The 25,027-nt window shown below is 27.4% G+C and overlaps 1 protein-coding gene and 1 long non-coding RNA gene across 2 annotated transcripts; one reads left to right on the plus strand and one right to left on the minus strand.

Moving 5' to 3' along the window:
* LOC136079056 (uncharacterized) lies at positions 1-1,759 on the minus strand. Its single transcript, XR_010637906.1, has 3 exons — positions 1,253-1,759; positions 984-1,159; positions 1-863 (listed from the first exon to the last, which is right to left on the minus strand). It is a non-coding gene; the product is annotated as an uncharacterized LOC136079056 (long non-coding RNA).
* Positions 1,760-17,527: 15,768 nt separating this feature from the next.
* LOC105847611 (myosin-13) lies at positions 17,528-18,433 on the plus strand. Its single transcript, XM_065796017.1, has one exon. It carries the CDS (start codon positions 17,608-17,610, stop codon positions 18,289-18,291), a length of 684 nt encoding a protein of 227 aa, XP_065652089.1. The 5' UTR covers positions 17,528-17,607; the 3' UTR covers positions 18,292-18,433.
* The last annotated feature ends 6,594 nt before the right edge of the window (positions 18,434-25,027 follow it).

Genomic DNA, 25,027 nt, shown 5'->3' on the forward strand with positions numbered 1-25,027 from the left:
CAATAATTTTTATTATCGTGTTATCTGCAAATTCTTTTAAGTTTTTGTAGTCTATCAAATTATTATTTATAACTTCATTTCTACATTGCTTTTTTCCTCTGGTTTCAAGGTTACTTAAATTTTGGAAGCAGCCAATAATTTTTCCTTTTTTTCCCAAACACATTTATTTTGTGTACTCTTTTTTTTAGGCGCTGGTAGCTTATGATACTTAATGGAGCTTTTTGTTATAGGTATTTTTTATTTTTATTAGGTAGTAGGGGCAAGCAACTTTCTTTGGGTACATCACTTTTCACACATGTGATGAGATTGTTTAACTCTTTATATATTTTTTCAAGGAGATCACTATCATATTCAATTAAGAAACTCAGACTTCGTAAGTCATTCAAAAGACTTCTTAGGGATTCACCTGTTATAGACTTCCTTCCTGCATTTTTTACCTTTTGAGTATCAGCCTTTACCAACATTTCACCCACTTTATTTGTCTCAGTAATAGATGATTTATATTCATTGTAGAAGGTTTCATTGAAATAAGTAGATGTACTGAGTTTATCATTATATCTTTTTATCTTGGCTTTATCAAGATCAAAATCAATATCAACATTTAAATAAGGAGACATTCGGTATAAAAGAGAAACTGATTCCCAATTTAAAAATAATTTCGTTCTTTGTTGTCTCTATAATATCGTAATGAGAATTTTCCAGATCCTTCAACTTTAAGTGCTGTTATGTCTAAATTCTTAGCAAGGGATTTCTTTACTAGACAATGCTTCACCATTGGTCGAGGGCGATCAATCATCTAATCATCAACATCATCAGAATAATGCATGCATTTTGAGCTCATTAATCTATTGTTGTCAATATAGCTACAAAAATAAATAAATTGTTTCATTATAAAATATGTATTACAAAATTATTTAACGGCAACATAAATAAAAAATTATTATAAAACTAAAATTTGTCAGAAACAGATAATTTTATCATACCTCTCATACTTATCAGAAAGAAAACCGTCAACCACTATAGATAACATTCCACTGAGAGAACTATTTCTGTGATTCAAAAGATACTTATGTTTTAATTTGTTGTGTTGTCGCTCCACACCATTATTTTTATTGCAATTGACCAACAAATGAGTCTGACAATATGCTTTCACCCAACGCTAATAATAAAGAATAATTAGAGTAATTAATAGCTGCCTCAGATGTAGTTGCCTGTATTTTTTAGAGGTAAAATAAAAAAACAAAAATTATACAGTTTTCCATTTGCAGGTTTCACTCAGCTTTCAAACCCTCAGACAAAAGGACATATTCCCCGAATGTTTGTGGTTCATTAATATAAAGCTTTGCAAAGTGTAGTCGTTTGGTTTTGTTTACTTTGCTGATGTTTGATGGGCTTTTTCAATGGTACTCTACCATTGTATCCAGCTCTTCTTAAGGTTATTCGAATAGTTTCAGGATCCACTTTTAAATTGTAATCATTTTGCAGCATTCCAGCAAGTTTTGGAACACTTATTTTAGGTTTCTGGATGACTCTTCTCAGAATAGCTTGTCAATGCAATACTTGAATTTTATATGAACATCCTGTACATGGCTTATCAACAATTTTTTTGGTGATTTGGTATTTCTTGATAATGAACTGCATAGTTGAACGTGGTTTCTTTACTATATCTCCTATATTTCGCTGTGATTTTCGCTCCTTCCATAGTCTAACAACAAATGATCGAATTTCCTCTGCAACTTTCATTTTTAATAATTATTCTAACAAAAATTAAAAATATAAAAGATTTATATAAAGAAATAATAATACAAAAATCTTACTAAATCTAATTTATATTTAAAAAACGTAACTTTAATACTGATTACATAACAAATTGAGGTTGGAGTGCAGGGTGGATGAAAACTTTTTTGGCACAAAAAACAGACATTGTGTAGTTTAAAATGAAATATTTAATTTTCTATTTTTTATTTTGTAAAATCTTTTTTTACAATATTTCTTGAATGGTTAACTGATATCATTTAGTTGAAATTTTGCTTATATCTTTGTTCAATAAAAAGTCTGAAAAATGAACAGGACAGGTGGATGAAAACTTTTTTGACACAGTGTATGTATATATATATATATATATATACATATATACATATATATATATATATATATATATATATATATATATATATATATATATATATATATATATATATATATATATATATATATATATATATATATATATATATATATATATATATATATATATATATATATATATATATATATATATATATATATATATATATATATATATATATATATATATATATATATATATATATATATATATATATATATATATATATATATATATATATATATATATATATATATATATATATATATATATATATATATATATATATATATATATATATATATATATATATATATATATATACATATATTAGGTACGTGTGTAAAAATTTCAAACCATTTATTTATCTAAGTTTTATATATGGTTCGAAAGAGCTTTGAATTTGTAATAAAATGGTGAAAACTTTATGTAAAAAGAATAATTACAAAAAAAGTTATGCTCATTTAAGTACCATTATTTTTTATGAAGCATTGCTAATGAAAAATGCAACTTATGTATAATACTCGCGTTCGGCTAACGGCAGCTTTGTAATAGAATTATTGTTAATTTGCGCATGATTTTACATAGTGAAATGTGCAAAACGATTTAAAAACGTAATAAAAAAAGTTTCGAATTAAAATAACAAAATATTTTTAATGATTAAAACGTAATAGTAAAATCTATTGCAAAATTTTATAAAACATACACACAAAAAAAATCGCGTATTTTTGCGATATTCACAATAATTATATATATATATATATATATATATATATATATATATATATATATATATATATATATATATATATATATATATATATATATATATATATATTTATGGTTAAGGGTATATATATTTTTTTTATTAGAGCTAGATTTTCTAAAGCGTATAGGTGAAATTTAAATAATTAAAAGCTTTAGCGTTTTCGCCTCATTTTTATCGTTACGAATGAATTTCAATGAAAGATATATATATACAAAAAAGATATATATATACATGTATAACATCGGAAAAGGCGTGACATTTTAGTGGGGGCCGAAGTACAAAAAAACAATCATAAAACACCATTCAGTTCAACTAAAAACCTACACAAAAATAACCATCTAAACAATGGAGGGGGGGGGGGCATATCCACCACGGCTCTCCTTCATTTTTCCTTCCGTAGTCCATATATCTCTCTAACTTTATATAAATTCCAACGAACCACAAAAAATAAAAATAATTTTTTTACATACTTCTTTAACAAAAAATTTAGACTATAATAATTCTTTTCTTTTTTGCTTAGTAAAGTTTTTAACAGAATTGCAGCTTTGAAGAAATCTTAGTTTTTGAAGCAAACAAAACTGTGCCATAAAAGATAAATGAAATTATATTAGATATTTAGCACAATAACTGAAAAACCCATTACAAATTAGAGAAGATGAGAATGATTTCCTAACTTAAAAAAAATTCAAAATCACTTAACTCCTGATACACAACAAACAAAATTACCAAACAAAAAAATCGATAGAAGTAGACCCTTCAATACTTTTTAACCTGAAATATAATAGATTTGATTTTAAGTTATAATGAAAAGAAAGTTATATTGTGTTAGTGTAACTATCTGGTAATGGCAGATGCCATTTGTCTAGAGTGTACTGAATTATTGTAACTAAACACTAACATCTCTCAATCCATGCAAGCAAAAGTCTGTCTTTCTGGGTAGAAACAATGTATAGCCATCATTATGATTAACATTAATTGTCATGAGCCAGGCAATTTGCTTATGTCAAATAGTAAATGAGCTTTAGTTTCCCATAGCTCATTGCAGCCAGGTCAACCATGGTTGTTGGATATCGGTAACTAACCGACTACCTAAAATTACATTTCTATATACATATATGAATATACATCTATGTATACATAAAAACAAATTAAAATCTTTTCATTATCTTAAAAAAAGGGGAGGGTAGAAAATATGATATACATTAGGCACTGTAAAATTTATTATAAAAATAAAGATTAACCTACTATCTGTAAATAATATCTGTTAATGCAAGTTTATAAGACATACTATTATTTAAAATAACATATACCTTATTACACATTTCTGTTATGTTATCACCATATCACCACTTATTATGTATGCAGAAAGTTGATATTTGCTCACTTCATACTCAACACCATCATCATCTTCATTCTCTTTTGGTTTCCAATAAAAAAACTATATATACATCACTTTTCTTCTTTTTAATGCCAGTAATTCTGCCTTAATATACATCCTGACATTATCGAACCACATGTGGCAAATACTTCTTACCAATAGAAACTCCAATAAGAATTTCTTCAATATCTGAGGCCTCATTATTTTCTAGGTCAGGAAACATTTCTTTTATCTGATCAGGCATGCAATTTTTTAATATTTTTTCTACATTTCTACGTTCTTTGTTTTCTTTTTTCTGAATTTTATCTGCCATTCGTTTTATCAATTCTAACTTCAGGTCATTATGACATTGCATATTTGTAAACCGCTTTTTTCTGGCATTAGAACCGCTTTTTTCTGGCATTAGCCCATAATATCAACTTGTTTTGAATATCATTTGGCTTTTTGCATAGCAGAGCAGTTGTTTTATTTTTGCAAGCACAAAGTTTTGAAGAAAGAAAACAAAGAGTGGCATTTAGAGCTTTGTGCTTTGCAGCGCTAAACATACCCATAAGTTCTTCTGAATCAATGTTGTGAAGCCTAGCTGACGTAGTCTGTTCTTTAAGGTGATCATTAGAACTCATTTCGAATTGCCGCTTGTACTTCCTGTCAATGACGCTAATAACTGCATTAAGGCAGTCAGCTAATGCTTTACTCATTTCATCAGTTACTGGGCAAAAGCTGATTACTGAATCAAAACTAAATCTTCAATATCATTACCAAAGAAATAAGTTTTTCGTTTAAGTAGAGATGAAGGATTCTTGCTGCTCTCAATAAGAGTGTTCCGAACATCTTTTACTACCTGAATGCCAGATATGTAGTCAAGTCCCGTACCTGGTGCAATATAAAATTTTGTCACCCAAAGACCAGAAAGTAGCTTTTCAATTAAAGCTAAAACACACAACTCCTTACAAAACCTTTTGGATCACCTATGAATATCATAAAAAAGCTCATTTTGATGATTGCAAGAAGAATGTGAAATAAAAACATGCACTAATTAAAATATTTCATTTTAACTCGAAAATATATTAAAGTAAAAGAATGGTTTAGATTAGTTAGAGCACCTTTTGCATCCTTATAGCAAAGTTTGTTCAGTTGTACAACAATGTCTGATAGTCATAAGCTGTACCTCCAGGAAGTTGATCAATAGCTACAACCATACATACTGATTCCGTTGTCAAGTGCACAGCATATACATGAACACCCTCCTGGGTTGTTGCATCAAAACCAAGAGTCAGATCTTTTATTGTAAATGCTATCTCAGCAGCCTGTAAGTCTGAAAGCACACCAAGCTCACGCATCATTAGTTCTACAGTTGTACAATATGGAATTTGACTAAATCGGTAGCCATATATAAGTCTCCTAATATCTGTTGAGTAGCATTTTTCATTTTTGTTGTTTTGTGTTACTTGCTGAATTTCCTCCAACTCTTCTTGTAAATTCAGAATGTCATTTTGCAGTACAAGAATTGCAGAATTTTTTTCAGCAAGTTGTTGAATTAACATTGCCTTTTGATAAGAAAACTTTCTTTGCGTGGATGTCAACTGTTGTTTCAAACAAAAAATTTGGTTTTGAAGTTTTTTTAACTGTAAATTTGAAAACTTTTCTTTTAATTTTTTTCTAAGTTGAGAAATTATCTTTTTCTTACGAGTAATAACTTTATTTAGATATTTAAATCTGTATGTAAATCTTTGCCTTATCTCTTAAACCTTTAATATCTTCTTTATGCTTTCTCTTCGTAATTGCCATTTCGTTTGGTTTTTAAAGTAGGACAAGATAAAAGAGATAAGTGATCACTATTTGATACAGATGAAACACTGATTTGTTGAGAAGAAAATGAAGAACATGTAGCAAAGTCAATTGCAATTGATTGCGATGTTTGTGCCTCAGCAGATGTTGTTATTTAGTATGCAAAGAGCATGTTGCAGATGTCAACAAATGATTTCGAATTTCGTGAAAAATGGTTTACAAAGACTTTTAATGTTCTAACTAGTTGCTGAATCTGACTTATACAAATTTTGATGTTAAAATACTTACCGATTAGTTCTACAGTTACTTTATATGAATCATTGTTAGTTGCAAATATATGCAGTATATGTCCATTTCTACAGCTAATATTAAAATGAGCTGGTATTGGAGAATTAAAAGCTAAATAAGTTTTAGCTTTACCATAAAATAGATTTGTTTTTTTGTGAGGTCCCATGATGCACTAAATTAAATTCAACAATCATAATACTACTATTTAATTGGGTCGGCTATTAATCATAATTAAATAATTTAAAAAATCACCATTAATCTTTAAAAAAAATTTTTAAATATATGTATAATTTTTATATACCATATATAGCTTAAGGTATATGGTAATATATATATATATATATATATATATATATATATATATATATATATATATATATATATATATATATATATATATATATATATATAGCTTAACTATATGGTAAATTATAAGTATGGAAAAAGCTGAGAAAATGCTGTTATTGTTTTCAATGATTTTTATGCAGAATCATCATAAAATAGTGTTAAATAATTTTAATTTTAGCATTTTAAATTTTATTTTGCAGAATTTTGCCTTTAAACTAATTTTGGTGGGTGAAAAGAGTTAGCCATCAAGAAAAAAATTAATATATAACCACCTTAATTATACTTGTTAGTTTTTGTGTAAATCATTTAACAATTATAAAAAAAGAAAACACAAATATTCTTAGTAGTAAAAGGCTATTAAAAAAAAGTTTGTGTAACAGTTCTAATAAAATATATCATTATAATGAATAAAAAATCAAAAATACTGAATTCTTCTCTGTCAAAAACCGCCCCTCCCCTAACACTATGTAACGGAAGTGGAAATACATACCTCCACTGCGCAGAACAATAGGGTATGAGGTCATGAATATTTTTTGATGAAATTTGGCAGGCACATAGAAAATAGATCTATACAGTTGCCTGAAAAATTTTAAATATGTACCAACACGCCTTCAATATTAATGCCCTTCCGGAACAGAAACGAAATTTTAAAACCGAATGAAAATCACTGGTAACTGTAAAAAAAAACACAGAATTTATAACAAAAAGTAACAGTAACAATAAGCGAGGTTAGAATTATTTTGTTCTATCTCCACAAATCAAAAAATTTGAATTGGATAAATTTTTTTTCTTTTTATAGTTAAAATATTTATTTTTTACTACCAAATCAGTAAAAAATAAATTATTTCTTAATATACCTGACATTGCATTTTGTTCCACCTCCTTAATGCAGTTTATAAATTAAAATTATAATGTGCTATCTCCGTTTTATCTGTTTTATATTTGAAAGTCGTTAAAATCAAAATGGCAGCCGCGGTAGATTTTTGTTGTTGAAAAATTACAACAAAACGTTGAAGGTAAAATATGTATATATATATATATATATATATATATATATATATATATATATATATATATATATATATATATATATATATATATATATATATATATATATATATATATATATATATATATATATGTATGTATATTTTTTTTTTAAGAAACTGATCTGACTGTTCTTGGATGTCCTAATGGTGCACTTGTAATAGCATCAGCTAGTCGTCTGCCCCCACATGGAGGCCAAACTAGGAAACTAAAGTCAGCATCTAAAACTTGGATACAGAATGTGAGAAAGCGGTTAAGACAATCTGGTCGAGCTTATAAAAATAGAGAAGGAGAAAATGTTCCATGCAAGTCTGTAACCACAAGAAAAGACTGTTTAAATTCTTGTAAATTTAAATGTAGACAACATATCAGTGATGAAGAACGAGCACATATATTTTCTGATTTTTGGTCTATGGATGATACCCAAAAAAAGCATTTCTACAGTAGAACTACTGAACGACTCCAGAAGAAACGTCATCGAACCATCAATGAAAATTCGCGAAAAACATATTCATTTTATTACAGCTTTTTTGTTGGTGATTTGCAAACTCGAGTTTGTAAAGAATTTTACCTCACTACTTTAAATATAAGTAGTAGAAGAGTTTATTATCATCATGAAAACAAGAATGATGCTACTGGAAGCCCAGCCTTTTTAAAATGGGGGAAACACACCAAAAAGGTTGTTGATCAAAGATCAAAACAAAGTGTTAAAGATCATATCAATGAATTTCCACGTGTACCATCACACTACTGTCGTAAAAGAACAAAAAAAGAATATTTTGAAGCTTTTTTAAATCTTAATAAAATGTATGAACTTTACTCTACCTATTGCAAAGAAAAGAATATTGTCCCTGTTAAAAAGCATATGTATAGATTCATATTTGAGCATGACTTTAACATCGAATTTCAAAAGCCAAAAACTGATTTATGTGATACATGTTATGAATACTATAATGTAGTAAATCCAACTGAGGAGCAAACCCAAAAATTGTCCAAACATGTAATGTTGAAGAATGAAAATCGAGCAGAACGTGAAAAAGACCGCAAACTTAAGGATAAAAATGTAGCTGTAGTATGCATTGACCTTGAAAATGTAATAAGTTTACCAAAATCAAACATAGGAGCATTTTTTTACAAACGTAAACTCTGAGCTTATAATTTAACTGGGCATTGCTCCCTAAATAAAAAAGGTTTTTGTATGCTTTGGCATGAAGGCATTTCAGGTCGTGCAGGAAATGACCTTGCAAGTAGTGTAACATGCTTGCTAGAGAAGATAATTGCTGACCACCCAGATGTTAATAAACTCATACTATGGTTTGATTCCTGCGTGCCTCAAAATAGAAATAGTCACATGTCCATTGCCTTACGTGAGTTTTTGATACGTTACCCAAAAATCAGGGTAATAGAGCAAAACCTCTGTGAATCAGGGCATTCTAGTATACAAGAGGTTGACAATATACATAGTCAAATTGATAGAGCACTAGCTCCTCTTGAAATATTTAGTCCACTTGGTTTAATCAGAGCAATTGCTAATATTCAAAAGAGAAATCCTTTTTCTGTCTACCAAATGAAAAGATTGGATTTGAAGCATTTTTCAGCTATTGCAGACTATTTTAATTATAATCTTGTTCCCTATACCCAAATAAAGCATCTGGTTTACAGGGCAGAATTTTCAGATCATATATACTACAGAAAGCCATTTACTGATGTTTGTTCAGAAGTACGAATTAAGTGTCTTCCTAACAATCCACGATCTTCATTAGCTGTGGCAAGACCTCTTGCAGTTGTACCAATGGCTTCTGTCTTAAACCAGTGTGCTCAAATTTCTAATGATAAAGCTAAGGACCTTCAAAGTATGTTCAAGTATATGCCTGCTGTAGACATAACATTTTATAATAGTAATTTAAAATAATTTATTTTAATGTCAAAATATTTATGTTTTATGTTTATGTTATGGTGTTAAATGGGCTTCTTATTGAAATTGTTGTTTTTAATGAATTAACCAGATGTGCTTACCTTGCTGAATATAATCTTTGAAATTCATTTCACTGTGAAATGTATTTTGGATAATATGTTCTTGGAGCTTATTTCAACCAAAGTTTTATTTTTTTGTAAAAATCTTGGTACATACTTTAGATAATTAAACTTTATAAATATTGCATTTATAAAGTTTTTTTACTAGTTAAAGTAAGATTTTATTCCAATAAAACAGAGGTATGCCAAACAGTTCTTTACCTTGCTACAATATATACAATATATATACAAAATACTAATTTGTATTATATTTTTATATAAAAAATGGAGATAGAACAAAATAATATTGTATTTTATAAAATAAGTGTGTATTATATTGTTCTCTCCAAATCAGGGTGTGGTAATTCAGATACTTACACATTATATCTTTTGAAGTATTTACTTTTAAACTGGTAGCAAGTATGGGAAATTAATATGAATCTAATTTGTTTACGTCTTTTATGTTTAAGTGGTCACAGGTCCTTTTAAAACTTTGAATTTGATTTTCTCAGTTCGGAAAAACATGGAGTTAGAACAAAATAATTCTAACCTCGCGAATAGCAGAAACAGTTTTATAAAGTGTAACAGTAACACTAAAAGAGGTGGAAATGGTACCTCCACTGGGTCGAAAAATACGGTATTTGGTCATGAATATTTTTTAATGAAATTTGGCATGCACATAGGAAATAGATCTATACAGTTGACTGGAAAATTTCAAATATGTATCAATATGCCTACAATATCAATGCAGTGCCAGAACAGGAACGAAATTTTAAATAGCAATAAAAAAACTGAAAAATTTATTACACGTAAAAAAAAAACCATAATTTATTCAAGATAAAACATTCTACTTTTCTAATAAAGTCTAAGCTGATATAAAATTCTAAAAAAAAAAGACAAATAAATACATCTTTACCACACCGACTTCGAGCTCGCTGTAAAAAAAAAGGTCACAGTTTTTGTCTTTGAAATCTGTGCCGTAAAAAGCCAGATACGCACGTACCTATATAAATATATTTATATATATATATGTATATATATATATATATATATATATATATATATATATATATATATATATATATATATATATATATATATATATATATATATATATATTTATATATATATATATATATTTATATATATATACCACATCTATCTTCCCACACTAAGAAAAATAATACGCAATCCATATCTTATTTACACAAAAAATTTTCATTATAAATCTGCTTTTTTTGTTTTTATATATACTTATAATAAAAATTCCTAATTTATTCACATTAAAAAAGTTTATGTAGCAACTTAATGCGACTCGTTATAATAATAACTCGTTATAATAACAACTGAGGTAAAATGATCTATAATTACGGCAACCGTTCCGATTTTGAAAACGAGGCGTACTTTTGACTTCTACTTTATATTGCTAACCCAGAATTTCTGTCTTTGCTACACAAATGTTTTTTTGCTGATGACTTTTAGCCACGACCGATATTAAGTCTATTTAGATGCAATTACTAAGACCTCCTAGTTTTAGTAATTGCATCTAAATAGACTTAATATATAATAAATTATCGGGGGTATGTATAGAGTTGTTTTAAAATATGACAAACTGACTTTTGCTACAGTTGCTACAGTCGATATGCCATTTTATTTAACTCCCATATCAATTTAAGTTGATAAGCTCCGAAATTTTAAAATAAAGAAAGGAGTTTTTACTCGTTTATTTATTTTAAAATAGCATGTGAAGAAACTAAATCATGGAAAAAATATTAAACAATTTTGCATTTTTAAATCACAAATATTTTTCATAAGAATGAATTGTTTTCAGCAACAAGTCATTTTTTTCAATTTTTTCAGCAAATTCTAAGCTGCTATATATTCTTAAATTAAATTTAACTAACAAAATAGCTGCCAAAGTTTTCATTGTAAGTTGGGATTTCCCTTCCGTCCAAATATCGTTGCAATCAAAACAATCGCTCTACGTAAGCGTTTGTATATGGCAAACATAAAGCGGCTTCCACCAATTTTAACAAATTGTTATAAGGAACGTGATTATTTTCGAAATAAGAAAATATTTCAACCCATCGCTTGTCACATTCAACAGACTGTGAGTTCCAAGAAGAAAACTTTTCTTTTGTACAATATAAATTAGTTCTCCGAATTTCGTCAAACAATTCATTGTCATCGAATGTGATTTCTATTGATTTTTTCAAAAAAGTTATAGTTTCAATAATTTCAATTCATTCATCTTTACAGTTAAGTAAAGACCATTTAAAAACTTTAAACTGATTAAAAAAACGCGTCCACTCATCTATATACTCTAGACAGACACTGTAAAAAATGTCTACTTCTTTCAGAAATTGATTTTTCAAATGATGACTACTTTCTTCGGTAACTTGCAAATGCTGTCTTACCATGAAAGGTAAAAATACTAAGGCAACTTTAGCAGCAGAAATATCATCTTTATCAATTTTTTTTAACGTGTTATAAAAAACGTTGGCTTGACTGTGAACAAAAAACAATACTATTTCACTCATTTCGTTATTGAAAAAGTCAAACAAAAGATTCGGACAATTTTCTAAACTAAAAAGTATGATCTTAGTAGCTGATATAGCTTAAGCACTCTTTTGATAGCTGGAAGTAAGGCCAACCAACGAACTTTTGAAAAATCCTAGCAATTTTTGATATTCCACACTGGCCTTATGGCAGAAGTTTTCTAAACTAGAAACTCGAACAGTAAAACGGTAAAAAAATAAATAAATTTGAGGAATAATTATCTCCACATCAATAGATAAACAACCAGATGCAGTGTTCATTGCATTTGATAAAATATGAGCATTGCAACCGATACCAATGATTTCACGGTTTACTTAACGATTAACTTTTTATGAATATTGTTATTACCGTTTCGTTTTAAACCTCCGAAATTGGAATTTGGTGTTGTCTCCAGAAATAGCCAAAACTTTCGAAGAAATATTTTTAGCTCTAATGCATTTAAAGATATCTTCTGATAAAATATCTGATGTTTCTCCATTTACACAATCCATGTTAATCAGCTGAATTTGCACTCCCTCTTTAACATCAAAATAACGAGCCAAAATTGGATACATTTAAACTTCCTTGTGGTTTGATGCATCACAAAAAATTGACACATATGATGCTTTTAATAAAGCTTTTTCTGAGTTAGTTTCACAATATTTTTGGAACAGGTTTACAATTATTACATTTAGTACAAATGAGCTAGCGACGAGCGAGCGATTAGCTTTAAAGCAATTTTCAAGCGATTTTTTTTTCTTATTTAATTTTTTCCTAATGTCTTTAACATCTTTAAAAATTCGATTTTTAGTGTTGAGTCTATTATAATTATGAGAATAATTGAACTTTAAACATTACGATTTTGTTGCAATATGTCGCTAGCGACATATCGTAGCTTTGTAGCTAGCTACAAAATATCAACAAATCTATTCCTGGATGATAGCTACATATCAAAATATTTTAGACAGCAATTTTATTACTATATGACGCTAGTTACAATAGCCAGCGGGTTTTTAGCTTATTAAGCTAGCTGTCCTTGTAGCCAAATTGCTGTCTTTATCTTAACAAATATCGATAGCTTTTCGCTGACTTAAATTAGATAGCTACCTCGTGGCCAAATCGCTATCTTTATCGTTACAATTATAGCAAGCTATTTGCTAGCCGAATTCCCAGCGGGTTCTTTACATGATACAACCTATTTATCGTACATCTAACCTTACCACTGAGGTAGTTCACATAATTAAACTGGACAAAAGCCTAAAGTAAATCAATTTTTAATTCCAATAAAAGTTAAACGATGCAGTTATAATGAATGACGTAAATATTACTACGCTGATATAAAAATTACATCATTTGGCACGTCTTCATAATGATTTTCTTATAAGATTCTTAATCATTAAAAGTTGTTTAGCGATTTCCTCTTATTCTTCGCAATTTATCACCGCATTCAACATGACTGCCGAAGCGACTATTTTCGTCTGACGTCAGGGCGACTTAATCAACTGCAGTAACTTTTTTTGTAACATTTTATACGTAACGGGTTTTTTAATAAAATATTGAATTTAAAAAACATATCAAAGAAACATTTTGAGTGGGAAAATCAAAAAGTCAAGGTTTATGTCACCAGTAATATATAGATTTTTTTAAATTTGTTTTTATTAATTTTTATACAGTTCTTTTAATAAAAATTTTTTAATGGTTAATTTTTTCCACTTTTTACCTTTAAAAATTATATGCTTCTGCAGTTATTCTTAATAGTTTCAATGAAAAGAATTTTAAAGTTAGCATTTGATAAACATAGTAAGTTTTTTTTTACTTTATAAGCATATTTATCTAAGTCATTGAATTTAAATTAAGAGAACCTTCTGAATCATGCCAAGTTTTTGAAAGAGATATGACGTCGAACGCGTAATTAAAAATACTAAAAAATTCATTCAATTTTTTGAATATTTTGCTGCATGCTTCTAATGTTTACACCAAAAATAGAAAAGGAATTATGATCTTTTGTTGGTTTGAAGTCAAAAGAACTAAAAAAATGTGGTGTTTCAATTAAGTTCATTTGAGATTTAAAATATTAAAGTTTTCGTCAAATAAGTTAATAATATCCTGAAAAGAGTCAAAGTTTATATTTTAAAATCCTAAATAAATACTGTCATTCCAATTTTTAAAAACAGATAAATATGATTATAGTTGTAAGTTTAAATTCAATCTAATCCAGACTTTGGTTTTTGAGTGTCACCAGGATTTTTTAAATTAAATACATATGCAACGAGATTATTATAAACCACTTTTGCAAAGTAGCTTTTGCTTTAGCAAATTAGAATTAGCAAAGGTTAAATAGAAATAAAAAAATAAAAAGAATTAGATTCTACTTTTTCATTTAAACCCTTATTAATACAGATGTTGCTAGCTTTGAGGTAGAAAACTTTATCCATGATTAACTTTTTGTCCTGAACGTCATTCAATCTAAGCACAATTGTTCGCTCTCGCTCGCCGTTAGCAAACTTTATATTTTACCCTTCCCCGCTGCGAAAAATACTATTTAGGCCTCCACCACAAAGAGAAAAAAATAATTATTATTTAAATATATATATTGAAAAAACTGCACAACTGAAAACAAATTAAAGTATATCTAAAATTGTAAATCTTTCTTCTTGGATTTTAAATTGGCAAAATCTTTAATCACCTCTTTGAATGCCATAGTTTAGGCTGTTTTTGCTTTGATTCCTAATATAGAGAGATTATGCGAACATTCTTTATCTGTAGAATTGCGTAAATAATTTTTTACTGTATTCAATTTTGAAAACGATCTTTCTGCCGTAGCCACAATGACAGGTAGCGTCATAAACAACACCAGTGCGGAGATGACTTCTGCAAAACATACAGATTAGATATGTAGCATATTTAATCAATAATATTTATCACGATAAAATATCAATAATATAATATCACAAATTCTTTCATGCTTGTAGTTTTAACAATTTTCTCTCTAAGCATAGCAGATACCATTACATTTTGTAATGGAAATTCTGTTGCAAGGCAAAAAAAAAAAATTGATTTACTCGAAAAACTAATCAGCTGTAAACAAAACTACATCACAAATAAAAAACTAATCAGATGCAAACAAAGCTATATCACAAATAAAAAACTAGTTATATAGGCATCATTATACATTTAAAAAAATTCATTAGAACTGATTAATAAGTTTTTGAGAAAACATAACTTAAAATGGTCCAAATTTCAACCGATCATGGTTATATATAACTTGTAATTTAAACGGTGCCAACACTAAAAAGATAACTAAAGCACATCATTTTTACCAATAAAACAACCAACTAACCAGGCAAAATCATGTTACATCAGACTTACAAACGCCACCCAAAAAAGTTTATAAATGCGCAATTAAAATAAAATGAGTATGTTCGATAAAATCTCGAACACTCATTTTATTGCTAACTGCCAGCAACAAGATTAGCAACCTAGAGATAAAGTTGCAGACATTGGAGAAGTTTTACGGCAAAAAAATTGGAACCAAATGATCTTTTGTCATTTCTTAGACTTCCCCCATGACAATTAAGAAAATTTAAGAATATATTAACACATTATTCAGATAGAAAATTATTACCTACTATTATAACGTGCGGCTGTGGCGCAGCAGTTAGAGCGCTTGCTTTAAAAGCAGGAGATCCAGGTTCGAAACGAGCTTAGTACTATTTTCGCGTCACGGTAAGGAAGAAGGCGTGATCTTCTTGGTTAAATGCACTTCCGCAGTGCTCTGTGACAAGACCGTGAGGTCTTCTTGGGGCACCTAAATAACAAAAAAAAACATAATAAAACTTGTCATTAATAAACCATGGACGAAACCATCAACAGTACTCAGTGAGCACAAGACGTGTTTTGGACGTATTAAAACGTTTTTTAAACAACTAAAAAATGTTTTTTGTCTACTGGATTGGATATTAATGAAATGGGTTAAGGCTGTTGGACACATCTTACATTATAATCACTTCAAATCACCATGACACACCCTATCTTTTTACTCTAGGTTTTGTTTCAAACCTAATAAAAAACCTTAAACAAGGATCACCAGAACCCAATTAGATATGCCCAAAAATGCCCATCGTCTTGAAACTTCCGTAACATAATTCTTTTGTTAAACCAGTGTCTGTCTTATTCATTTACGTTTTATTAATGAAAACTTGCCAAAATTACGTCTATCGCCAAAGTACCAAACTTAAGAAAAAAATTGGGCTTTTTTTCAGGTAAAAGCAACATGGACGTAATCATATTTGTCATAAATACAATAAAAAATTTTAATCACGATAATCTGTGATTTTGCTAAAGCCTTTGACGTAGTTGGTAGTTGATGATGAGATTCTTCTTAATAAATTGACAATGTACCTTCCCAAAAAGTTTACTTCCCAACTTTCATCATACCTGTAAGATAGACATTGGGAAGTTGAACTTATAGCCGTGGCGAAATGATTAAAGTTCTAGTTCAGAACCCAGAGGCTAGGGGTTTGACGGCGGTTCTAGCCCAGAGGCGACATTGGTAAGCAAGGAGGCGTGAACTTTCCAGCTAAATGCTTCTTCATCTTCCGTAGTGCTCTATGATAAGACTGTTAAAACTTCTGGGAGCACCTTAATAACCACAAAAGAAAGTTAATTTAGTAAGAAGAAGCTCACGATCAACTATTTAGTGAGCTTGGTTTCTAAAAATGTATTCAAGAGCGTAGTCTGCAAATTAACAGAGAATTTTATTCAGAATTGAACTTTATAAATTAATAAAGCTAACTTTTATAAAGTTCTAAAGTATATAAAGTTTTAAATATAATGTATTGCCATCCTAATATTTATCATATGTCATAATTCCCATATGTTATAAAATAAATTCATTAATTAATTATATTTGACCAAATAATGAGTTAATAGAAACTGAGTCCTTACCAAAAGGAGAGTATGACACACAAGATAATATTTAATAATATTTGCATTTTACAATGTCTAAATTTTTAAATAAATTAATTAATTTTTTTATCAGAAAATTTAAATTGAGCAAAACTCATAATACGTGTAGAAATTACAACAAAAATTTTATCTAATGTGGATATTCTTTTCTTTTATTCTTCTTCTTTTTTTTTACAGAACTTAAATTTCCAAGGGTTCATCTAAACAACGCAGCTCATTAGCTGATAGCATAAGCATAAGGTTTTTACGCATGGTTAAGTATTGTGCAATGCATATATACCGAATAGAGAAACAAAAAGTTGTTAAAGAAAAAGGAATATTTTTATGTGAAAGGCCTTAAAAATGGATTTAAAATCTTTTGAAGCCTTTAAAGGTAATTCAATAATAAAGGCATCGTCATCATTTCAAAACCGCAATGCTGTTAGTTCTCAAGGATTTTCATCTTGTAAACCAAACATATATAATTTTGATGCTCTTTGGAAAGGTTCAGTTAGCAACCTTATGTCTTCTGAAAATATTACTGAAGATCTTATTAAAGAGAGTATAAAAGAATTAGAAAATGCAATGCAAGAATCAAGAAGAATGTTAATTGATCGAGACGAAGAAATAGCTAAATTGCGTTTGTATATAAAAAATAATGATATAAATGAAGATGATAATTACGAAAAGTTAGCCGACGAATTAAAAAAGTCCCAAGAAACTGTTGCGTTGTTAGAGTGCCAAATAAAAGAGTTAGAACAAAAGAACAAAACTTCAATCACCAATATAAAAACGTCTATTACACAGGAACAAAAACTTAAAAACCTTAAAAATAACATTTTTGAATGTACATGTGGTTGTGGTTTTGAATGTAAAGCATTAATTGATTTATTTGAAGCTAAGCAAACTTTACAGAAAACAAAAGAAAAGTATGATATTTTAAAACGCAAGGTTAGAGAATTTCGTAAACAAGCTGAAATCAATCACAAAAATGCATTACGTTTATCAGCCCCTCCAGAGGAAAAGACTGGTTGTTTTATCCAATAATAATTTAAAGAAAATTTTTTTTTAGCAATATATTCTATTTAATTAGATATAATATTTTTAATCCACCCAATAAAATCTACACAAAAAAAAAAAAAAAATATAAACAAAGTCAATTTTTTTAAAATATATTATTTGCAATGTTGCTCTTGTTCCTTTTTATTTTAATAGTTTTAAACACTAACCTTCTTAAACACTATATTATAATTGTAACGTTTTGTAACCCTTCTACTATATATATATATATATATATATATATATATATATATATATATATATATATATATATATATATATATATATATATATATATATATATATATATATATATATATATATATATATAAATATATATATATATATATATAAATATATATAAATTATGTTAGTGTATTCTACAAATAGAGTGCTCAATGTTCTTAAAGAACAGAGCAATAATAAATTAGTAAAAACACTTATCTAATTTTTTCTTTCTTCTACACAGTGTTTCTCCATCAGTGGGGTCATCAGGAAGAATGTCTAAACATTAAAAATTTTTCAAACTATAGAAAAAATTATTTCGCAGGATGTTGGGAATTGTTATAATTAATTATTTAATAAATTAATTATAACAATTCCCAACTTCCTGTGAAATAATTTTTTCTATAATTGAAAAATTTTTTAATGTTTAGACATTCTTCTTGATGAACCTACTGATGGAGAAACACTGTGTAGAAGAAAGAAAAAATTAGATAAGTGTTTTTACTAATTTATATATATATATATATATATATATATATATATATATATATATATATATATATATATATATATATATATATATATATATATATATATATATATATATATATATATATATATATATATATATATATAAAATATTATTAGATGAACTTTAGTTTGAAACTAATGAAAAAATCATTTGCTTCATTTACATATTGAAACAATCACACCGCATCACCTTTTATTACATCTAATGTATTTGTTAAACTTTTTTTTTCCAATCGTAAATCAAACTGGGTCTCAAATAAACTAGAATTTTCAAAAGGTTGCAAAAATAAAAATGATTTTTAATAAAAATCAATAATTTAAATTTTATATAAAAAAGCTAGATCTTCGAATGTCGAAACTGTCATTTTTTATGACATTCATTAGCAACATCTTTTTGTTACTATCGTTTTAAAACATTGATTGTAAAATAAATACTGAAAATTTCACTAAAGAACCCAAAGTGTAATAGCATATTTATGTGAGCATTTGCTCACTTTTTTTGCTTATCTTAATCGATACAGCTTTTTTCGAAAAAGAAGAAGAAAACGAAAAATAATAAATGAAAAGATTGCTGCACCATCCCAAACCCTCCGTCAATGTAGCAGCACTCCACTGCGAGTCAGACTATTTGTCAGTTGATGTATGTACTGAAGCCCCCGACTACAAGATATTTCAGGATAACGTCATACTGTTACATAACAATATATAAACTTGGTATCTGAAAGAAGAGAGAATCTTTTTAAATGTAAAAAATATAAAATGAATATAGTTGATTGAAAATTATAATTAAACAATTGAAAAAACAAACAAACAATTTAATAATGTACAAACAAAACAAAAATCTGATTATAAGTAACTTGTTGCTCTCACGTTTAGGACAGGGGGACAAATATTTTAGGGCTTTTTTGTTTCCAGACTCCAATCATCGCTATTTTTTGCAAAGTATTCTTATTTGACAACATGCAGCAATTTTACTTGCATGCTCTGTTCTTGAATGAACATGCCGAACAAACGTTGTGTTTACAGTTGCAAGAATAACTACGATTCACAAACTTGACAAACTAACTGACAATGGTTATAAAAAAATTCTTTTTTTATAACCATTGTCAGTTAAATTAGATGCTCTCGCATCTGCTTTTTCTATTTGAAGGATAGTGTGTGCGTGTGTTTGTGTGTGTGTGTGTGTGTGTGTGTGTGTGTGTGTGTGTGTGTGTGTGTGTGTGTGTGTGTGTGTGTGTGTGTGTGTGTGTGTGTGTGTGTGTGGAGAGAGATGCGGGTACAGAGACCCGTATTTTGTTTGTTTTTATTAAATAAAAACCCTAAACATTGGTATGTGTTTGTGAATCGTAGTTATTCTTGCAACTGTAAACACAACGTTTGTTCGGCATGTTCATTCAAGAACAGAGCATGCAAGTAAAATTGCTGCATGTTGTGTGACGTCCATAATAAGCAAGCACAGCAGCGTAATTTTTTAGGCTTACATAAAAACAATAGCAAAGTAAACTCATTTAACTTGTTACAATAAGTTTAACTACTATATATATATATATATATATATATATATATATATATATATATATATATATATATATATATATATATATATATATACTCATTTAACTTGTTACAATAAGTTTAACTACTATATATATATATATATGTATATATATATATATATATATATATATATATATATATATATATATATATATAAATATAGAGTCAAAAAAAGTTTTCTTTTAAATTGTATCACGTTCATCGATAGTTATGACTTTTTATGCTTTTAGATTCAATATCCAAAAATATTTTCTGAATTAGTAAAATGTTATGATCTTATTAAGATTATTAGTTGTCTTTTTGTATTTGATATTCTCAAAAATATTATAACAAGTTACATTTAAAAACTCAAAACTAATTAAATAAGCAAGTCACTGCTGTTGAGATTTTTTTTATATTAGTGTTTAAAGTCACAGCATGGTTTCTAATTTCCTAAGGAAAAGAAACAATAACATAGCAACTAATACTTTTTTTAACTTTAGTTTATAATTTTTCTGATTATAAATAATCTGGATTTCAGTACATTTTCTAAACCAGTTGAAGATAATTTTCAATTTCATTTCAACTTCGATGAGCTTTCAGATGAAAATAAAGAAACTTTAATTATTTTTAAGAAATAGCTGTTTTTTAATTGTACTGCTTGAAACCAGGGGCGGATCCAACATTTTTTGGTCTTTGAGACTGAGGGGGTTTAAACTTTATATGGTCATAATTTTTTTTTTTTTTTACAATTTTATTTAGGTGCCCCAAGAAGTTCTTACGGTCTTATCATTATCTTAAACTTGTCCAGAGGTGGGTTTGAACCAGGAATCCTTTGTTTCTAAGGCAAGTGCGCGATCACTGCGCCATGGCTGCTATATATGTATAACTCTATTTAATCAAAAAAAATAACTTTAAAATTTTAGAATAAATCAGTTGCTTGCTAAGCTTGTTAAAATCTAGTATTTTGCAATTGATTCAAACACAAAGTTATTTTTTATAAATTTTTGAAATTTAATTTTTAAAAAATGTTACTGATTATTAATAAAGTAAAACAAATACGATGGTTGAAAACATCGCAAAGGCATCTTTAGAAGGAGCGATTCTAGGAATCAAATGAGAAGGAGGGGGGGGGGGGAGGGAAGGGGAAAGCAAAGCCTTCAAAACTGCCGAATGTTTTCTAAAAAAAAGGTGTGAAATGTCTGACTACCCGGCTATATATCTCGAAAAACTGACTATAATTTAAAAATTGTCTTCTTTGGGTGGGGTCAACCTTATCTACTTCTCCCCCACTCCCCACACTCCACTCACACAGAATCGCTAATGATTTTTAGAATGAAAAAGTTTGATAGAACCAAAAAGGTAAAAATACATACATAAAACTTAGAAAATATTGTTTTAAAAGCATCAACGCTGTTTCTGGGGTTTTTATTATGTGGGATTTGTATCGCATCAGATATTTTCTTTAAGACTAACTTGGCAATAACTATTTTTATTTAAAGCAGGTCAAGTTATATTAAGTATTTCAAGTCTATAAGTTTACTGGCTGCAAGGATTTAACCGATTATTGGATTACGGTTTTTGGGGTACACATGTCAAAAAAATCAAAAGTTCTGTTGACGACAACAACAAAACTATTTCTAAAGAAGTAATCAGACCGGAAAAAAAACTAATTTATAGCAACTCTACACATGAATCACTAACTTGAAAAAGAGGACAAATAATATGGTTGTATCTCTATTTTGTAACGTTGAGAGAATTTAACTTTCGGTTTTTAACGTTTAAATGTTTTGCAGCTGTTGTTATCAATTTTATCAATATAAACATATTGATAAAATACATGTTTTTTATATTATTTAAGTTTTATAATTAACCTTATATTATTATTTTTATTATTTTTAAAATTGTTTGTTTACAAATTCCAACTTTATTAAATAAGGTTGAAACTAATAAATATTATTATATTTATATTAGGGTTCATTATCGAAATTGCAAATTTCGAAAATTTTCGATTAAAACGGTACCGAAATACTTTTTTTTTTTCGAAATCTATATAAACTTATGAAAGTAATCGAACTAGCCAAATTAATTTCGGAAATAAAAAAGGAATTTCGAAATGTTAAATAAATTTCGAAATAAAAAATTGAACTTCGAAAAGAGAAATTAATTTCGAAATAAAAAACAGAATTTCGAAAAGTGAAATTAACTTCGAAAAAAAAAAGTGTATTTCGAAAACTGAAATTAATTTCGAAAGAAAAATTAGAATTTCGAAATGTGAAATTAACTTGGAAAAAAAAAAGTGGATTTCGAAAAGTGAAACTAATTTCGAAAGAAAAAAAAGAATTTCGAAATGTGAAATTAACTTCGAAAAAAACAAAACAATATTTGATAACCTAAATTAATTTCGAAAACAAAATTAGATTTTGAAAAGTTTATTTAATTTAAGGAAGAAAAAAAAAAGAATTTTGGAAAGTTAAATTTATTCCAAAAAGTAATTTTAACACGTATTTTATTTGCATAATAATATTAAAATAACCGGGCGCCTAAATAATTTACCACGGGGTGTTTCAGCAGGTAGACCTTTTATTATATATATATATATATATATATATATATATATATATATATATATATATATATATATATATATATATATATATATATATATATATATATATATATATATATATATATATATATATAAATATATGTATATATATATAAATATATGTATATAAATATATATATATATATAAATATATATATATATATATAAATATATATATATATAAATATATATATATATATATATATATATATATATATATATATATATATATATATATATATATATATATATATATATATATATATATATATATACGTATATACATATATATATATACATATATGTATATATCCAGAGCCGGAACCAGCTTTTTTTGGTCTTTGAGATAGCTAACTTCCAAACATGAAGCAAACGCCAAACATTTAAATGTTTACTAGATATACATTCATTGACAAATTTTAAGTTTCATAGTATTATCTTTCAGCGTTTAAAAATAATAACTATATAAACTTTACAATCCCCTCAAATTGAGGGGGGTTCTGACTTTATATGGTCATAATTTTTGAAAGCTAAAATATTTTACTATAAAATTTAAAATTTATTGATTAATATAAGTCTAGTTAATAATGGTACAAAAAATATTTCATCAATTTGTTGCTCTCACGTTTGGGCAGGGGGGGCACACAAGTTTTAGTTTCCAGCCTCCAATCATCGCATGTTTTTTGCAAAATATCCTTATTTGACATAAGTATAAATATATAAATGTTTTGAGCTTGCTCCATGTCTGGAAGTTAGCTATCTCAAAGACCAAAAAAAGCTGGTTCCGGCTCTGATATATATATATATATATATATATATATATATATATATATATATATATATATATATATATATATATATATATATATATATATATATATACATATATATATATATATATATATATATATATATATATATATATATATATATATATATATATATATATATATAGAGAGAGAGAGAGAGAGAGAGAGAGAGAGAGAGAGAGAGAGAGAGAGAGAAAGAGAGAAAGATATATATATATATATATATATATATAGATACATATATATATGTATACATATATATATATGTTATATATAGAGATATATGTATATATAGCAAAATAATACCATTTTGGTAAATTTAATTTGGTGCCAGTATGCTTAGTATGTAATGAATCTGTTTTAGTGTGCAAAGAATATAATTTGAAGAGGCACCATGATTCCAAAAATCTAAAAACCTTAACCAGTTTCTTAACGAATTAGGGTAAAAAACAAAAAAACAAATTTATAATTAGTTCGTTGGACAACAAGATTTGTTAAAAAGAGGCACTATCTTAACAGTAAATGCTACTGTTGCAAGCTATGAAATTAGTCTCTTTAGTTACAAATTCCAAACAATTCAGTGACCGGGAAAGATTACTTAAATTGAAAATTGTTCACACCCCTTCCCTCCTCAATGCATTTTTTGTGCATTTAGTTGGAAAAATTTACCTTTTTAAATAAGCCGGCAAATGTAGACCTTTTAGACCAGTCAGTCCTCGAATTTCAAAAAACAAGGACCTTTTTACTAAGCAAAAATTTTAATTGCACCCCACCACATGACACCTACTAGCACCTGGCCTGGTGGCAGCTCAATGATTGAATGATGTTTTTTCCAGACAGGAAAAGAAAATAAAGACTGCAAAGAAAACAACCTCAATTAGGCTGTTTGTAAAAATCATCATCAGATAAACAAAAAAGAATACAAGTGTTTTAAGTTACTAAGAAATATAAGTGAAAACAAGTTTCAGTTCAATTCGAACTCTTTTAACATTATTTGATAAAGAAATGTTTTTCA

This window comes from Hydra vulgaris, chromosome 04 (genome assembly GCF_038396675.1).
Source record: "Hydra vulgaris chromosome 04, alternate assembly HydraT2T_AEP".
Classification (NCBI taxonomy): domain Eukaryota; kingdom Metazoa; phylum Cnidaria; class Hydrozoa; order Anthoathecata; family Hydridae; genus Hydra; species Hydra vulgaris.